The following is a 19,176-nucleotide window of genomic DNA, read 5'->3' as shown; positions in this document are numbered from 1 at the left end:
GAACCTGGGAGTTGGAGCTTGCAGTGAGCTGAGATCACGCCACTGCACTCTAGCCTAAGAGACAGAGTGAGACTCCATCTCAAAAAAAAAAAAAAAAGAAAAAGAAAACCTGGTCTCTTGAAAACCACTTCAGAGAGAATGCAAGCCACAGAGGTTTTCTAGGACTCATGTTTTCCCAGGGCGTGCCCTCAAGCTCTGGCTTAATAGATCTCAATTGATTCAGACCCTTGCCTCAGTCACTCATTTTGATTAATTACCATAAGTCCCGCACAGGTCTTCATGAATCCACTTTCTGCCCAGGTGATGTGTACCTAGGTGAGTCAGACGCCCATAAGTTAAACACTCTTCTCTCTTTTCAGCTCCTCCACCCTGACCACTCAGTGCTATGTGCTCTGGTCTGGCCCCAGCTCCCAGGTGGTTAGTATTGATCTAAGAAAGCAAGGGCAGGAGGGGCAGGCTGAGAAGGAAGATAGAGGCTACCGGGCATGGAAAGAGACAGGTGGGGCTGTCATTATTCAAAGGCCATACTCTGGGTGTGTTTTATGACTGCTTCTGGATTTGAAATCTCCTCTTTGGGACCATTCCAGGAAGTCACCCTCCTCCTATTTCCTTCTCATTACACTTTCTGTCCCTAATGTACCTCATTTGTGGCCAGGGAATGGCTGTGCAAGTAGTTGACAACTGAGTAAAAATGACTTTTTATATGACTGGGAACCTGGCCCTGTTTTCTTCCAAAACAAACTGAACTTCATAAAAGCCAGGTTTTATGCAGGTCTGAGCAGTTATGAGTGTGGCGTTAGGGAACAGGTGCATAAGTGAAGGGTCTTGAGACAGAAAATGAAATGCTGGCTGTTTGTCAAATCCTGAGAGTAGAGGGGGCAAAAATCATTCTGGAAGGTGGATGTCATTCAGGAGACCTTGGAAATCTTAGGGTGTCCTCTGCCCAGATGGGGAGGGGAATGAGGTTAAATTATGGGTTGGGTAACAATGGGTACACTACTTCACTTCTCTGCCTCAGTTTTAAAAATCTGTAAAAATGGGGATGGTGGCACTCAGGATGTTTTGTGAGGACTGTAGCTAGCTGGAAAGCTCTTAGGATAGTGCCTGGTGCATAGTGAGTGCTGCATCAGTGTGAGCTATTGTAATTATGGGAATAGGCAAAGGTGCCACCTTGGCCGTCTAGCGTGGGAGGTATTTTCCAGCCAGAGTCCTGGCAGGCCACCTGGAGATGAAGATGGTTAAGGAGGAAGTTTAACTTCCAGGAGTGGAAGGACTGGGGAGAAGTAACTCATGCTCAACATTCTGTGAAAATACATTTATCCAACAGCAGGAATACGCGGAGTGAATGTGGCTTCTGTGGTAATTATCGTCTCCTGGTTGGGGAGCGTCTAAGAATGTGTTGTAGGCTCAAATGGTTTTTCCAAAAGCCAAGTCTAAAAACAGGCTTCGGGGTGCCTTGCAAATTAGCATTCCTTTTGCCAAAAAAAAAAAAAAAAAAAGCACGGATTTTTTTTTAATGGAAAGCATTCATCTTGCAAAAAAAAAAATCCCCTCTTGTGGCCTAGGTCATTAGTTTTGTCTCTGTGTTATCCTAGGTTATAAGGTATAAAGAGAAAGACTAAAGAAGAATGAATAAGGAAGTGCACATATAAATTAACAGGGCAGAATTGGGACGGGTATGTGTAAGTTAAAGGGACGTATGTATAAATTTTTTTTTTCTTTCAAGACAGGATTTCGCTCTTTGTTGCCCAGGCTGGAGTGCAGTGGCACGATCTTGGCTCACTGCAACCTCTGCCTCCCGGGCTCAAGCAATTCTCCTGTCTCAGCCTCCCGAGTAGCTGGGATTACAGGCACCCGCCACCACGCCAGGCTAATTTTTGTATTTTCAGTAGAGATGGGGTTTTACTATGTTGACCACCAGGCTGTTCTCGAACTCCTGACCTCAGGTGATCTGCCCGCCTTGGCCTCCCAAAGTGCTGAGATTACAGGCGTGAGCCATTGCACTTGGCCATATGTACACATTTTATGTGGACATAAAAAGGACCTCTTGTTTTAAACAGACCTCTCCATATAAATAATGTGGGCTTTCTTGAGTAGATAGCAGACTCTATCACAAGAACATTCCAGTAGAATCATGAGAGAATGGGTAGTTGGCTTCTTTGCTAACTGGTAGGGTAGACTGTGTAAGTTGCTGAAGAGAAAGAAGATGAAAGGGCAGATGGGTGAGGGTGAAAGAAACGGGATGTTGAAAGGAAGAGACTGAAAGGAGTGTTTACCGAGGGCTCATCAGGTACCAGGCTCTGTGTCTAGTACCTTAATTTACTCTTGCACTGTCATTTTCTGATGCAGTAAGTGTCATCCTTGTGCTGCAAATGAGAGGAGACTGTGGGAGGTGAAGTGAGTGGTCCAGGATCATCCAGGCAGTTCATAGCAGAGCTGATGTGTTTCACCTTGAAGTTTGTGCTCTGGCCTGTGATTCAGAAAAGTGAGACACAGAAGGAAGGCAAAGCAAATTTTTGTTGTGGGTGATGTTTATGAAAGTTACTTGTGTTAGGCAGAATAATGACCTCCTAAAAATGTCCACATCCTAATCCCTGGAACATGTGCATGTTACATTATTTGGCAAAAAGACTTTGCAAATAAGATAAAGTTAAGGATCTTGAGATGGGAGGTTATTCTGGGTAATCTGGGCAAGCTCAGTGTAATCAGAAGGCCCCTTGTAAGTGAAAGAGGAAGGCAGGAGGGTCGGGGTGAGAATGATGAAGCCAGAGAGACTCCACTGGCCATCGCTGGCTGTGAACCCACATCAAGAGACAGAATTACAACAAATTTAGTTATAGATCTAATTGGCTTTTATTTGTGATTTATGAATTAAAGCAGCTCCACTCTATAAGTACAGTGATAGCTCCCCCTGGGCAATACAATACAAGAACAGTGGATTTTGTCAAATCAGAACAAGGAAACAGAACCACAGAAATAAATACATTGGTTAACATCAGATGACTTCAGGTCACTTTTTTGTAAAAGTTAAAGTAGAGGGGACTTCCGTATTATGCTAACTCAAGTAGACTGGAATCTCCTGTGTTCTTTTTTTTTTAAATTGGTTTTAATTTTTTTTTTAATTGGATCTATCTGCTTCCTTAACATTTCAGTTGTAGCACTTAGCACCACTGGCTCTATGCACTCACCTAGGTGAGAGTGTGACCAAATCTTAAAGCATTAGTGCTATTATCAGTTACCACCATTTGGGGCTTTTATCCTTCATAGGTTATGATGTTCTCCTGATGACACGTTTCTTTGAGTTTTGTAATTCCAGCCAAAGAGAGACCATTCACTATTTGATGGCTGGCTGCATGCAAACATTTAAAGCTTTTAGAGAATACACTACACCAGGGAGTATGACTACTAGTATGACTATTAGGAGGGTAATACCAAGAGTTGGACTATGCACCTTAGGCAAGATGCAAACCAACTAAAATAGAATAAAGAATGAGCCAGATGAGTGTAGCCATTTAACCAAGCAGCACATTTGTTAATTTCTACAACTTAGTCTCAGTGATACCCGTTGTATTTAGCCATGTTCAACAAGAAGTGTCAGAAACTGCACAGACTCCTCCCAGTTCAGCTGGTAGGGAGAAATTCTATTATTTGGCATTGCATGGCTGGGTTAAATTAAAACAGGGAGTGAGAACAGGTGAGTCTAGAAGTCCAACTCTGAAAAGGACCACTGTACATTTGAACACATAGTTGTGTTAAAGATGCTGCTAATGTCAGCCATTGGGTGGACTAAAGGATCTCTTATATTATGTAAAACGTTGGGATTGACAAGATAGATCTGACACTGTTAAGTTACCCTCTGAAGCTACTTCTTGTGAAATACTAATGAGAGCATTATCCTGCCAAGTGAAAGAGGCAGGCATAAGCAAGGACAAATTAAATGGGGGTAAGAGCCTTATCATGATAAGGAGTCTTGTTTTGACATCTTGGGAAAAGCTGTCCGTAGTGTGAAGTCGTCAATTTCTCACCATGGTTTGCAGTTTGACTGTCTCTAGTTAGGTGAAGTCTCTGAGTGGCACACACCTCAGGCATGAGGGTTTTCCCTTTAGATTTTCATTGAGTTGTCCATCTCCAGCATACAGGGCTTCAGGAACAAAGTAGACCTTGTTTTTAGTGGTTCTGTGGGATAAAATGGGATTGGAGGAGCTAGAAGAATTCAGGGTCTGGTCCAATCTACAGGTGGATAATGAAAACTAAAAAACAATAAGCAGAGCTGTGATGTCATAACAGGTGTACTATAGTTTTTTTCACCATAATTTTTCTCTTCATAGGCATCTCTATTTCTACCAGAGATAATCCCAGTAAGACATATTTGTTTTCCAAACTTATTTGGAAAACTCATTCTCTATATAAGTGCAACAAGAGTAGCAGTTGATCACATAGTCTTTTTTTTTTTCTTTTGAGACAGAGTCTCGCCCTGTTGCCCAGGTTGGAGTGCAGCTCACTGCAACCTCTGCCTCCCAGGTTCAAGCAATTCTCCTTGAATAGGAGTATAGGCCTATGTATAGGCCTATGTATCCACATGAATAGTATAGGCCTATGTATGCACTCCCAGGCTGGAATGCAGCTCACTGCAGCCTCCACCTCCCAGGTTTAAGTGATTCTCCTGCCTCAGCCTCCTGAGTAACCGGGATTACAGGCACCTGCCACCAAGCCTAGCTTTTTTTTTTTTTTTTTTTTTTTGTATTTTTAGCAGAGACAAGGTTTTGCCATGTTGGCCAGGCTGGTCTTGAACTCCTGATCTCATGATTCACCCAGCTCGGCCTCCCAAAGTGCTGGGATTACAGACGTGAGCTACCATGTCCAGCCTGGATTCTTTTTAAGTTTGTTTTACAGGAAGTTTTTATAAGGAATCTCAGATTAAACTTTTAGAAACCTCTTGACATGAGGAAGCCAAACCAAGGCTGACTTCAGACTTTGCCAGCAGTGCCTATGGGTTCATCTGTGCATATTCCCAAATATAACATCCCAATCAAAGCCTGGGTAATATAACCAGTGTTTTCAAATGTATCCTGTTATAAAAGGAGCAGATTTTTATTGAGCAAATAACTATACTATTATATTTATTATATAATATTGATATTAATCAACAATTACAATTAGTCATTAAATAATTATTAAGTTATTAAATATTAATCAATTATTAAATAATGATCATTAAATAATTATTTATCAATAATAATTATTTAAAAACAATTAATATTAATAACTATTTTTTGTGCGAATAACAATATTATTATAAACATATAAATGTTCATGAATAATATCCGAATTCTGGAGCAGTCAGGTAGGGAGAAAATATAGATGTTTCAATTTTTGTTTGCAAAAGTCTACTTTACCAAATTGTTGAAGCTCTAGATAGCTTAAAAAAAAAATGTTTCCTGAAATCTGGGAAACAAAACAAAGAATCCACAAAATTTCAAATAAAAAATCATAAAAATATTATTTTCATTATTATCTTTTAGTCCCATGAAATGAATTATTTTCTCTGCTTGCTCTTGGTTGGCAGTTTCATGAAGCTATCAGTTTGTTAAAATTTTGGAAATTCTTAAATAGTCTAATGGTATGATTTTAATGTTATCAGAAACTTGTATTCAAGAGTACATGTCGGAGTATTTTCTGTAAATATCCTCAATGAAGAAGCAATTTTGGATGGTAGCTGATTGCAAATGCTTTAAGGAAGAATCAAAACAATTGTCGGGGGCTGGGCGCGGTGGGTCATGCCTGTAATCCCAGCACTTTGGGAGGCTGAGGCGGGCGGATCACCTGAAGTCAGGAGTTCAAGACCAGCCTTATCACCATGGAGAAACCCCATCTCTACTAAAAATACAAAATTAGCCGGGCATGGTGGTGCATGCCTGTAATCCCAGCTACTCGGGAGGCTGAGGCAGGAGAATCGCTTGAACCCACGAGGCAGAGGTTGCGGTGAGCCGAAATCACGCCATTGCACTTCGGCCTGGGCAACGAGTGAAACTCCATCTCGAAACAAAAACAAAAACAACCCCCCCACCAAACAAAACAAAACGAAAAACAATTGTTGTGAATGACAAAGATTGAAAATGAGTATGGTTAAATATCTGATGAGAGTTCATTATAAGAATGCATCTCCCATAGACATTTAATTACTTCTGTGGCATATGACATTATGGCTTAAAACCTGTTAGATTTCTGGGAATCTCTTATAATTTTTGGAACACTCACATCAATAACATACCCATAAATGTAACTTAGAGAAGGTTTAACATCACTTATCATTTGACAGTGTTTCCCATATAATGTAACATATCAAATAAGGCAGCTTTCCTGTTTAGTTTCTGTTTCTCAATTAGATTACTGCGTTCTTGGTGGAGCCCATTAATGAATTAGGCCAACAAAGTATAGGCCCATGTATGTTGAAAAAGCTCCAGAGGTAATTCTAATCCTCCTAGCTAAAAACCATGGGTTTAGCCCCAAGTCCTACCTATTAGAACAGGGATCCTCCATCATGGCTACACATTAGTAGCATCTGGAGAGGCTTAAAAATTACCAATGCCTGGGTCCCACTCCAGACCAGTAGATCAGAATTTATGGTTGGGGCTTGAGCATCCATTTTTAAAAATGTTTCTGAGTGATTCCAATGTGTAGCTATATTTTCCATCAGATTTATCTAAATTTTTGTGGCATTGGCTGCTTTCTATTTTGGTATCACGATTATTTTTCAGGTCTTATCTCCTGTCTTGGGCTTTATGTTCCCTGGGGGTAGGGACCTTGCCTTCTTCATTTCTGTATCTGTTATGAACACATGAATTGATCGTCAGGAAAAGGTTCTCAGCCACATGCAGGACGTGTCCAAAGTTCACATATTAATACTACACAGTCTTTGTTCTCCATGAAATAAGAGGTTGCTTGGGATGAAGGGTGTAAGTCCACAGGGCAGGTGGTGGAGGGGAGATCACTCTGTTTTTAGGTGTAACATGGAAACTAAGAATTCTATGTGCATCCAGGGTAAAGGGGCAGGGATGTGTAGAGAGTCAGATTCTAATTAAGATGGAGGAATTATACTGGGAAGTAGAGGTAAAGGAAGTAAGAAGAATTAGTAAAGAGAAGAAATTTGAACTTATCTAGTAGGCCAGAGCAGGTTCCTTTGGCTTCTTTTTTTTTTGAGACGGAGTCTCCCACTGTCGCCCAGGCTGGGGTGCAGTGGCACGATCTCGGCTCACTGCAAGCTCTGCCTCCCGGATTCATCCCATTCTCCTGCCTCAGCCTCCCGAGTAGCTGGGACTACAGGCACCCGCTACCATGCCCGGATAATTTTTTGTAGTTTTAGTAGAGACGGGGTTTCACCGTGTTAGCCAGGATGGTCTCGATCTCCTGACCTCATGATCCGCCCGCCTCGGCCTCCCAAAGGGCTGGGATTACAGTCGTAAGCCACTGTGCCTGGCCCCCTTTGGCTCCTTAAGTAGGTGAGTGAACTAGATTTTAGGAACGTAATGAGGCAGTCATATGCAGGAAAGATTCCAACCTTACAACAAGGGGTCAAGCAGGATGTTGAACAATTATTGAGGTTTATGGGAATGGAGAGACTGACACAAGTGAGAGATGTTGAAAAAGGGCGAAGAGGCTTTGACAATGTATTGACTCTAGGAAACAAATGAGCAGAGGCTGGGGATAATTATATCTAGGAGACAGTGGGGTACAGGGAGCATGAAGACCAGGAAAAAAGAGACCTGCAGGAATTAGTGCTGAGAAGCAGGAGTTTAGGGGTAGAAGGAGGAGATCCAGTCCCAGATATAAGTGAAGAAGTTTTTTCCCTCTCCCAAGCATGGTGATCAGCCCTGCAGGAAACATGACAAGAGAAAGGCCATCATACCTGCCAGTCTTCCTGAAATAACGAAAATACACCAAGGCTGCTATATCAGAGCCACTCTGGCCAGCACTCCAATCATGATGCCGACAGTGGCCGCAGCTGAGAGGACAGGAGCACTTCCTTGTGGGAAGAAAAGAGAAGGAATGAAGGTGATGTTATTCTACAGTGGGGTCCCCAAGAACTAGCTGTCAACATGAAGTAGTCTTGACTTGTTCCTTCAAGGAATACACTAGTTTTGTGGGAAAGTTGCAATTTTTTTTCTCTCTTACCACATTTCTAGGTTGTTGATCAGTCTTCTGTCAGTTTCATCCTGTTCTTTCTGCACTCAGACATTTTTGAAGGCTTTGAAAATTTGAGAAAGTCTGATTGCTATTTTTGCATGTCATTAGAACTTTCTATATTTTTATGGTTGCATCTTTTTCTCAGTGTCTCAGTTGTGGCAGCCATGAATAAGAGCCTGTTGGATCTCTATGGCAGGGACTTGATTGACAGAAGGCCCAGGCTAGTGCATTCTGAATTTACCGTGTTCTTTGCACAGAGAACTCACTTCTCATGAGCTACCACCAGAGGAAAGAAAGCAAGCCCAGGCTGTGAGACCCTGCTTCACTCTCATGGATGAGGGGTTCAGAGACTCCCCATCGGTCTTGGGGAAACTCAGAACTGCACTATCTAAAACTTCTCTCCTTCACTTTCTCCTTCTCAGGAATCAGATCTGCATCGTGGTCTGAGGGCTCTCTTAGGCTCTCCTGTCACTGCTGCTCCACTTTCCCTCGTGGCTGTTTTACCCAGTGAATTATCTTGTACCTCTAATCCCATCTTGGCTGCATCTCAGCGGATGAAAGCTAACATACCAGGCTTGATTCTTTGCACTGTTTTTCCTCTTTCCCATGTTTAGCCAATAACCATGTCCTAGTGGGTTTCCATTTGGTGCTTAGCCCTCACCAGTCAACTCAGGGTGATGGTTAATGCTATGTTAGCTACTGTTGAGGGACACATCCTAGGTACCAGGCCCTGTGCTAAATACTTTACCTGTATCTTATTTGATTTATACAATAACTCTCTTGGGTAGAGATTATTTCCATTTTACAGATGAAAAGACAGAGGCTTAGAGTGATGAGAAAACTTATCCAAAGTCGTATGGTTAGTGACAAGTGGATTTAGAATTTGACTCTAGGACTACCTGACTTCAAGGTTAATGGTAACAGTAGTAATAACAATAGCTAATATTTATGAAGCTTTTCTTTGTGTGTGGCATTTTGCTGAAGGCTTAATCAAATGTTACATTAAATCTTCAAAACAATACTATGAAACAGGCACTGTTATTTCAATTTTCATTTTTTCCACCCATTTCTTAGTGAAGAGAATTATTGCAATTTTCAGTTGAAGAATTGAAGGCTCAGAGAAGTTAAGAATCTTGTACAAGAAATTGATAATGGTAAATACTTACATTAAAGAGAGACCTCAAATCAACAACCTAACTTTACAAATTCAAGATATAGAAAAAGAACAAAATCAACCCAAAGATAGTGAAGGAAGGAAACAATAAGAATTATAACTGAAATAAATAAAACAGAGGCTAGAAAAACAATAAAGGGAGTCAATGAAACCAAAAGTTGGTTCTTCAAAACAGATCGACAAAATTGACAATCATTTACTAATTGGAAATCATCATTTTCAGTAAACTATCGCAAGAACAAAAAACCAAACACCGCATATTCTCACTCATAGGTGGGAATTGAACAATGAGAACACATGGACACAGGAAGAGGAACATCACACTCTGGGGACTGTTGTGGGGTGGGTGGGGGGAGGGGGAGGGATAGCATTAGGAGATATACCTAATGCTAAATGACGAGTTAATGGGTGCAGCACACTAGCATGCACATGTATACATATGTAACTAACCTGCACATTGTGTACGTGCACCCTAAAACTTAAAGTATAATAATAATAAAATAAAAAAAATACAGCAAAGAAAAAAAAAGAGAAGATTCAAATTACTAAAAACAGAAATGAAAATGGGGGCATGGTGGCTCACACCTTTAATTCCAGCACCCTGGTAGGTCAAAGGAAGAGGATTGCTTGAGGTCAGAAGGTCATGACCAGTCTATGCAACATAGGGCGACACAGTCTCTACAATTTTTTTTTTTTTTAACTAGCCAGGCATGATGGCACATGCCTGTAGTCCCAGCTACTCAGGAGGCTGAGGTAGGAGGATCACTTGAGCCCAGGGGGTTGAGCCTGCAAGTAAGCTATGATCAAACCACTGCACTCCAGCTTGGGTTGGGTTACAGAGTGAGACCTACTCTCAAAAAAATTGATGACATTGCTACCAATTCTACAGAAATAATAAAGATTAAAAGAGTGTGGTAAATAATTGTAAGCCAACAAATTGGATAACCTAGATGAAATGGACAAATTCCTGGAACACACAAAAAAATCTGAATAGACCTATAATTATAATAAGATTTAGCCAATAAAAGCATTTGACAAAATTCAACATTCTTTTATAAATAAAAACACTCTGTGAATGGAAGGAAACCACCTCAACATAACAGAGGGATACTCAATGGAGAAAGACTGAAAGCTTTCCCTGTAAGACCAGGAAAAAGACAAGGATGCCTGCTTTCACCACTTCTCTTCAAGATAATATTTAAAGTCCTAGCTGGAGAAATTAGGCAACAAACAAACAAACAAACATCCAAATCGGAAAGAAGTAAAATTATCTCTGTTCACAGATAACTTAAACTTATATGTAGAAAACTCTACAGGGTTGGAGTTGTTGCTGGTGACGGAGGGCTTGGGCAGCTCCGCTGTGCAGATAACAGAGAGAAGATTGCCCTGTGTGGCACCTTTGATTCCTCTGCAGACATCGTTCAATCAGAGTTGGCATGTCCCACTCCTCAGTCCACCCGAGTCCTTAAGAGCCCCAGGGCAGGTGTGTGTGTCAGAAGATGGATGCACGACGATCTGAGGGCTCAGAGATCATGAGGCTACCTGCTTTGTGTGGGAGAAGCACAGACTTTCTCAAATGTGAATAGGGCAGAAGCATTGAGTCTTGGGCAGATACAGGACTGACAGCCACAGCCTCTGGCACCTCTCCTGTTTCTTCCCTGACTGGCTGAGTGCCTGGTCTTTTAGGGTACTCACCTGGAACATGCAGGTGCTGTTTCTTTCAGCTGCACAGTCCCACACCACCCAGCCAAGGTGTGTTTTTTCTGAGGCTTTGCTATTTAAGGACATCCTGGAGATGGGTGATGATGGGGATGGGGGTTTGAGTGGGAGACCAGAAGCAAGTCTAGAGGTGAGTTTAGGGGTCAGGCTGTGGGTCACAGGTGGGCAGCTCTGCCCAGGAGTTTGATGGGAACAGAGTTTCATTTTGGGAGGAAGAAAAGAGTTCTGTGTGTGGATGGTGGTGATGGTAGCAGAACAACAGGAATGTTTAATACTACGGACCTGCACGTGTGGAAGGGTTGAAAAGGTGAGTCCTATATTACATATATAGTGGCTGGTAGTCTTATCCTCTCTATAAATACACACTTTTTGGCACTGCCCCTTCCCTGCCATGCAGAGTCCCCATGGCTGAATCTCCCTATGTCTCCAAGTGTGCGTCACTTTCTATCCTCTGTGCTGTGTCCCATGTGCTGTGCCCACAGCCTTATACAGCCAGTGACTTCAGAGCCAAGACACAGCTCAGCAGTCTGTCATGAGGCTCCATGTCTTCCCATTTTCCTGCAGCCTGATCCAGGGGAGGCTTTTGTGTTGATTAGCAGCTTGATTTAGCCTGATTCAGGACAGACACCTGGGCACCTTCTCCATATGCCCTGGTTCCACCTTAGGTGGCTTCAGGGTAGGGTCAGTCAGTCACTGGGGGCGCTGGGAGCAGAGATGGGGGCAGAGTCTGAGCTGCTCCTCCATCATCCAAGGGGCTTCCTTTTCTCATTTAAGGAAAAAGTGTGAGCTCATTTCAAAGCCTCCTTGTCCCTTGTAGCTTACGGAGTAGGTAAAAGAACACAAAGAAGTGACAGAAAGGGAATTGCTGGTGACAGAAAGCAGCAACTTGACCCTGAGGACCCTTCCTCCTTTTTTCTCTGTGAATCCCCTTTCACTACACAGGGCTCAGTGCTGAGGGAGCCCCCTTCTCTCATTCCAGGATGGACCCAAAGTCAGACATGAGAAATCAAAAAACAAAAAACAACAAAAAACAAAAAAACAAGGGGAAAAGAGTCTGCAGAGGTGAATTGGGAGGGTTTTGGGGGGAGAATTTGGGATTTGCTTGTGCCCCTTGGACACAGGTTGGGAAAGAAAATTTCTTCCTGGCTCTTCTCTGAGAGCCAGACTCCACCTGAAAATGCGATGCTAGTGCTTCATGGATCCACTTACCAGAGACTGTGATCATCGTGACTGTGGTCCTGTTGAGGCCAGTGGCCGAGTTATGGGCTTGGCACATATAGGATCCGCTATTATTCACAGTGATGTTGGGGATAAAGAGCTCTTGTGTGGATTGCTGGAACGTCCCATTGATAAACCAAGAGTACTGTGCAGGTGGGTTAGAGGCTGCGTGGCAGGAGAGGTTCAGATTTTCCCCTGGACGGTAATTGGCCTTTGAGGGGGAAATGGTGGGAATATCTGGGCCATCTGGAGGAAAGAGAATAAAGCCACAGGTGATGTTGTCAGAGGGAAGCATAAGTTCCTGGTCTGTGGAAGGGCCACAGTGTCCCCCTGAGCCATGTCACAACCCTGAAGTCTCAACCAAACCCCCGCTATGTCCCCTGAGCCAAAGTCTGAGACATTCACCTGTTTCTCCCATCAGAAAATGTGAACCCTGAGCCTTAAGGACATCCTGGAGATGAGTGATGATGGGAATGGGTGTTTGAGCAGAAGTAGCACAGGAGACAGCCCCTCCCCTCCCATTCTTGCTCAAGGCCTGGTCTGCCCAGGTTTGCTCGGGTCAGGAAGTCATGGCCAGCCTGGGTGAGGGTCTGAGTCCTTAGACCTGAGAGGGACTGAGAGGCCTGGCCTCTGGCTGTGTGGATTTGGGCTGGCAGCCTGGGCCACAGAGGAACAGAAGATACTCACAGAGGACATTCAGGGTGACTGGGTCACTGCGGTTGGCACTCGCTGGGTTCTGTATTTCACATTCATAGGATCCTGCATCACTCCTTTTGACGCTGAGTAGAGTGAGGGTCATGTTGCCATTGGACAGCTGCAGCCTGGGACTGACCGGAAGGCTTTGACCATTTACCCACCACAGGTAGGTTGTGTTCTGAACCTCAGGTTCACAGGTGAAGGCTACAACATCCTTGTCCTCCACGGGGTTGGAGTTGTTGATGGTGATGTAGGGCTTGGGCAGCTCCGCTGTGCAGAAAGCAGAGAGAAGATTGCCCTGTGTGGCACCTTTGATTCCTCCACAGGCATCTTTCAATCAGAGTTGGCATCTCTCACCTCTCAGCCCCCTTGAGTCCTTAAAAGCCCCTGGCAGGTATATGTGTCACACAACAGATGCACGATGATTTGAGGGCTGAGATTGTGTGAGACCACCTGCTCGGTGTGGGAGAAGCACAGTCTTTCTCAAGTGTGAATTGAGCAGCAGCATTGGGTCATGGTCAGACACAGGACCCAGGGTCACAGCCCCTTGTGCTTCTCCTGGTTTCTCCCTGACCAGCTGCCTGCCTGGCTTCCCTTGGGGTCCTCACCTGAAACATTCAGGTGCTGGGTCTTTTCAAGCTTTAGTCCTACTTTGCCCCCCTGGCTGTATTTTCTGTGTGGCTTCCTTTTCTAAGGACATTCTATAGATGGGTGATGATGGGACTTCTTATTGTCCTTAAACCCCAAGGATACTGTGCAGCCTGGCCTGAGATTGGATGTTTCAGCAGAAATAACACAGGGGACACCAGGGGCAAGCCTGGAGGTCAGTTCAGTCATCAGGCAGTGGAACCACAAGGTGGGGCAGTTTTTCCCAGGTGTTTAATAATGACTGACTTGAGCCTGTGACCCCTAAAGATAGAGCAGAATTCAGAGAATGATCTAGAAGACAGTGAGGGGGATGGGCAGGAGCTGCCTGAATTTAACAGCAGAACCATATTCCTTTTCTTTGGCCTTTAATGTTTCTTCTCCCCCTGCGGAGGGCGGGTGAGGACCCTGTGGCTCTCTCCATAAATACATGTGGATGTTTGCAAATGCACGGCTGAGTGGTGGAAAGGGGGTGCATGAAATGCTGCAAATCTGACTCTCAAGGACCATGTGTGTTTGACAGATATGAGACAGAAATTTGAGAAGAAGTTTTGCAAATATTTTCTCGCATTGGACATTATGCTAAATGCAATAAGTCACTCACAGGACAGATACTGTAGGGTTCCACTTATATGAGGTCCCTAGAGTAGTCACACTCATGGAATCAGAGTAGAACCATGGTTGCCAGGGGTTGGGAGAGGCAGAATGGAGAGTTAGTCAATGGGTGTGCGTTTTCAGTTACACAGGATGAGGTTCTAGAGATTTCCTGTACAGCTTGGTACCTATAGTTCATACGGATTGAGTATCACTTACGCATAAGGCTTAGGACAAAAACTGTTTTGGATTTCTGACTGTTTTTGGATTTTTGAATATTTGCAGTAGACTTACCCATTTAGCATCCTAAATCTGAAAACCCAGAATCCAAAATGCTCCAGTGAGCATTTCTTTTCAGCATCACTTTAGTGGTCAAAAAGTGTTAGATTTGGGAGCATTTCAGATTTTGGATTATTGGATGTGGGATGCTTGACCTGTAATGCTGTAATTTGTTTTGAAAAATTTGTCAGGAGTTTAGACCTCATGTTATGTTCTGAATATAGTAAAAAATAAAAGAAATTTGGGGGAAACACTTAATTTTTTCCATAAGTGGAGATTGTTACTAATGGCCTAAAGATCGAAGATCAATGGCTGGAAGTAGTATTTTTCTTGATAACATACTAAGGTTTAGGTGTGCTGTGAATTCCGGCAGGATCACATTGTCCTCAAATGAAGATGCTGAAGTTGGTTTGAAATTAGCAACTCCCTGAGTAGAGAGAGGCACATGAGTCCTCTTAGGAGGATAGAACCAGTAGCAGAGGAAGTCTTAGATATGCGTCAGTTACATAAAGGAAGGAACGATGCCAAATTAGAAGCAAAGTGTGTTATGTTAGTAAATTTAGAAAGAGCTCCCTGCCCCTAATTCCTGTGCAGTTAGGCAAATAGGGAAGGAGCCCAAAACAGTCATGTGAAATGCTTTCTTCCTCTCCTGTTAACCTCAGAAAACACAATGAGAGTTTAAGTTCATCTAAACTGGGCAGAGTCTATGTGAGACTCCAGTGGCTGGTGCACTTCTCAGTCCAAGGGACCCCACCTTATGACAATGGCATCATCATGAGGACACAGTAGTGTATGCGGAATGGGCAGCAAACCCATCAGACAGCACCTGCCTGGCCAGCTGCACCTGGGGAAGATCCTGGGGAATGACTGGAGGATGTAAGCCTCACACCAAGATGAGGACGGAAATCAATGGGTGAAATTAGCCTCTGGGCCTTGGGGAAAGCAGACCTGTCATCCTGCCTCTGACTGCCTGGTGAATCAGTAGAGACTGTATGGAGGAGTCGCTTGTCCCTGTCCTGTGGCCTGTTCCACATGTCGGCCTCACTGGGGGAAAGAGCCCTGGATGGGGACACAGTGGAAGCTCGTTCTCCTGTTGACTTGGGGACATTGGCTCTTGATGGAGCCTGGCAGGGGCGGTTGCTCCGGCTGATTTCTGTGCCTTCCCTGTTGCCTGGGAGGTGGGCCAGGACACAGTGTGAACAGGAAGGGAACAGCACAGCCAGCCTTGTTAGAGTGGTTTTCTGGGGAAGGCCTAAGGGTGGAGGAAGCTGTGCAGGGCAGGGCATCCCAGCTAGAATGAAAGGGGAGGAAAATGAGGGACATAGAGGAGCAGAAAGAGCCAGAGATACTCATGGCAGTGAGCAGTGGGGGCTACAGTGACCTCAGAGACCCCAGGGACCAGGAGCCTCTTGGCTGCCCCAGACCAGGACCAGGGAGACCTGAAAACCCTCTAATGACCAAGGAACCCCAGAGTCACATGAGATGGGGTAGGTTTAGGGACAGGGGTTCAGAGGGATGGAACATGGGTGTCAGCCCCTGAGGGACAAGAAACAGGTGTGGCCAGAACCTCATAGGATTCTGCATCCAGGAGCTGGTCTCTAAAAAGGTTATGGATCCTTTTTTCATTCCTTCTTCCTTTCTTCCCTTTTTCATGAGAGAACTCCTGAGCAAGCGTGTGTCTCACTTTGGGCCTGTGCTGGTGCAGAGTGTGAGTGGGGAGAGAAAGCAAAGTCCTCTCCCTTATCCTCCCATGGGAGTGACACCAACACATCGGGAACAGGATTTCAGGTGCAGTGAGGGGACTGTGGATCGAAGGGAGAGGCCTGGACAATCCCAGCACTGACTCTGTTATTTGAGGCAGGTGATTTAGTTCTAGAGTAAAACTGATTAATTCTCTGTTTGCTTCTTACTTTCCAGACCAGAATCTCCACTTCTGAGCTGCGGATGCACAAGACAAAAGGAAGTGAACCCATGACTGGTCTCAGGTCTGCAGATGCCTAACAGCAAACAGCCCCATCCACTCCCGGTTGAGGAGAGGAGGGGGCTCTGGCTGCAGACAGACCTCATATGTCTCTAATCTGCCACCTATGGCCTGTTTGACCCTTGTTAGTGACTGTCTCCCTGTCCCTCAATTTCCCTTCAATAAGTAGGATAAGTGCTGTTTGGCTGTGAGGTTGTTTGTGAGTTAACCTCAAAATATTTACAATTACTTGATCTCAGCTCTCCACAGAGGAGCTGCCCAAGTGAACAGCATCTGTGATTATTTGCTTCCAAGACAGAGGGCCCTGGGCCTGATCCCTGGTGGACATGGAGCTGCCGGGAGCATCATCTCTTCTCTGTTCCTCCCCTTGGGGACTCTGAACTTCCCAGGGAGTAACCTGTGTCCCCCAGGGCAGTGGGCTCATGCACTAGTAATTTTTTCCATCTGTCCTTTCCATGCTGAGCCTCAAGTGAAGGAGGAGGCCCTATCCTCAGCTAGATGAGGCTCTGGGTGCTCGGCCCTGGCTGGTGACCAACTCCAGGAGTCATGGCCCTTGGATAGCTCACATCCTTGCTCCCAGCCAGCCCTGCCCAAGAGGCCACCACACAGCCCTGGCACAGACTCCCCAGGATCACCTGGAATCAGGAACCAGGGACAGGGCTTTGTACAGGGGCTCAGTTCTGGGAAGAGTTGAGCTTCTCTCTGAGGATCTCAGGGGCCCCCCCTCAGGCCAGGCCCTGACCCAGTTCTCCAGGGTCTTTCTCAGGGTCAGGTCCATGGGGAGACTATGGGGTGCTTGTCTGACACTGACCTCGCCCTGCTGAGTCCCGCCATAAGACTGTCCTTCCTCTGCAGCGAGTGTCTGCAGGGTCTGGATCCAGGAAAGGAATTCTGATCTGTGGAAGTTTGTCTCCCCCGTGTGTGTCCTGCACTAAATGTCCAAACCCTAATACTGGATGTAATGCAGAGAGGGCCACAGGCACAGCCCACGCCTGACAATCCTGTATGTGGGAAGTAGAACTAACCCCCAACACCCAGAGGTCATGGGGAAATACTCACGGTATACATGGAACTGTCCAGTTGCTTCTTCATTCACAAGATCTGACTTTATGACTTGTAGGGTGTAGAATCCTGTGTCATTCTGGGTGACGTTCTGGATCAGCAGGGATGCATTGGGGTATATTGTCTCTCGACCACTGTATGCAGGCCCTGGGGTAGTTTGTTGAGTTTCTATTTTATATGCTACAATTAGACGGTTGGCATCCACTCTTTCCCCTTTGTACCAGATGTAGCCAATACGATTCTGGGACAGATTGTGGGCGAGTAGAAGTACCTCCTTCCCCTCTGCGACATTGAACGGCGTGGATTCAATAGTGAGTTGGGCAGTGGTGGGCGGGTTCCAGAAGGTTAGAAGTGAGGCTAGGAGAGAGGAGAGAGCATCGGTCAATATTGGGACCTATGCGTTAGGGTAGAAAAATGGGGCCCTGGGTCCTGAGCAGGTCTCTTCACCCCTCCACCTTGGAGCATGTGTGTGTGTGTGTGTGTGTGTGTCCTACTGAGTCAAAGTCAGCAGTGTGACACCCCCATTCCTTCAGCACCTTTGACCTTGGCATTTCCATGTGTGGAATGCTCTTCCCCTGGGGTCTGCATGGCTCCCTCTCCACTGGCCTCAGGTCCTGCTCACATCAGGGCATTCTTGGGAGATCCCTTCCTTGACACCCCCTCTACAGACCCTGGGTCTTTTCTTTCTGACATTTTCCTGCTCTGTTCCTTCCAGGGCTCTTGTCAACACCTGACCTCACATTCTATATCTCTTTGCGTGTGTGTTTTCCTCTTCATGACAGCATGAGCTCTGTGATGACTGAGACTTGTCTGATGCTTGTTGTATGCCATTGACTAAAATTGATTGCAAATACTTGTGGATGAGTTAATGAGTGTACCTGGTGGTTATTTTTCAACTTCTGATTGGTGAGTAAGGGCAGCATTTAGTGCCCTGGTTATATTTTTATTTGGACTGTCACCCTGATGCAGTTCTGATTTCTATCATTTTTCTTTTTTTTCAAATTGTAGTGACAAATGATGATTAACTTGGAAAACATGATCAATTGATTTTCCTCCCTTTTTATCAATCCCAGTTTAGTCTGACTTTCCTGTTGTGACCCCCTGTCCCTCTCTGGTGTTCTGTTTCCTCAGGCTTCAATAGAAGCCCTCTGTCCCCTCTCAGAGCCTTGTCCTCCCCAGGAGACCCTAGCCAGTCTCTGTGCTCCCTCCTCCCATCCACTCCCAGGGAGTCCTCCCCTCACCTGTGAGCAGGACCTCCTTCCAGGGGACATGCAGTTTGCAGGGAGGGGCTGAGGGGGACCCCATGGTCTCTGCTGTCTTCTCTGTCCTCCTCTGTGTAGAGGAGCTTGAGCTCCAGGAATGCTCTGGTCAGGGCTGCTGTGACTGTTGGCCCTGCTGTCCTTCCTCCTTCTGTGCTGAGCCTCCTCTCAGGGCAGGAGCATTTCCCAGGGTCACGTGGGTCATGGGTGCGGTCTCTGTTCAGGAATCCTCTATCCCCTCCCCTCTCATTTCTGTCTCTTTTGTCCCTGCTCCTCTTCCCCTTCTGTTTATATTCAGTTCCCCAGAAGACGCTCTGAGAAGCAAGCTTGTTTGGACCCCTGTTCCATAACAGGACGACCTGCCC

General features: G+C 45.1%; 1 protein-coding gene across 2 annotated transcripts; it reads right to left on the bottom strand.

Annotated features, from left to right (window-relative positions):
- Nucleotides 1-3,710: 3,710 nt before the first annotated feature.
- CEACAM6 (CEA cell adhesion molecule 6) lies at nt 3,711-18,966 on the bottom strand. 2 transcript variants are annotated; one of them, XM_054463378.2, is made up of 6 exons: nt 18,794-18,966; nt 17,550-17,909; nt 12,983-13,261; nt 12,287-12,541; nt 7,907-8,023; nt 3,711-4,250 (listed from the first exon to the last, which is right to left on the bottom strand). In XM_054463378.2, exons 1-5 carry the CDS (start codon nt 18,855-18,857, stop codon nt 7,947-7,949), a joined length of 1,035 nt encoding a protein of 344 aa, XP_054319353.1. In that variant the 5' UTR covers nt 18,858-18,966; the 3' UTR covers nt 3,711-4,250; nt 7,907-7,946. The 2 variants fall into 2 exon arrangements, with proteins under 2 accessions (XP_054319353.1, XP_054319352.1); XM_054463377.2 differs by having other exon boundaries at nt 3,711-4,176; nt 18,794-18,948.
- Nucleotides 18,967-19,176: the final 210 nt, after the last annotated feature.

Source organism: Pongo pygmaeus, chromosome 20 (assembly GCF_028885625.2).
Source record: "Pongo pygmaeus isolate AG05252 chromosome 20, NHGRI_mPonPyg2-v2.0_pri, whole genome shotgun sequence".
NCBI classification, from domain to species: Eukaryota; Metazoa; Chordata; class Mammalia; order Primates; family Hominidae; genus Pongo; species Pongo pygmaeus.
This window is presented reverse-complemented; position numbering and strand designations above follow the sequence as displayed.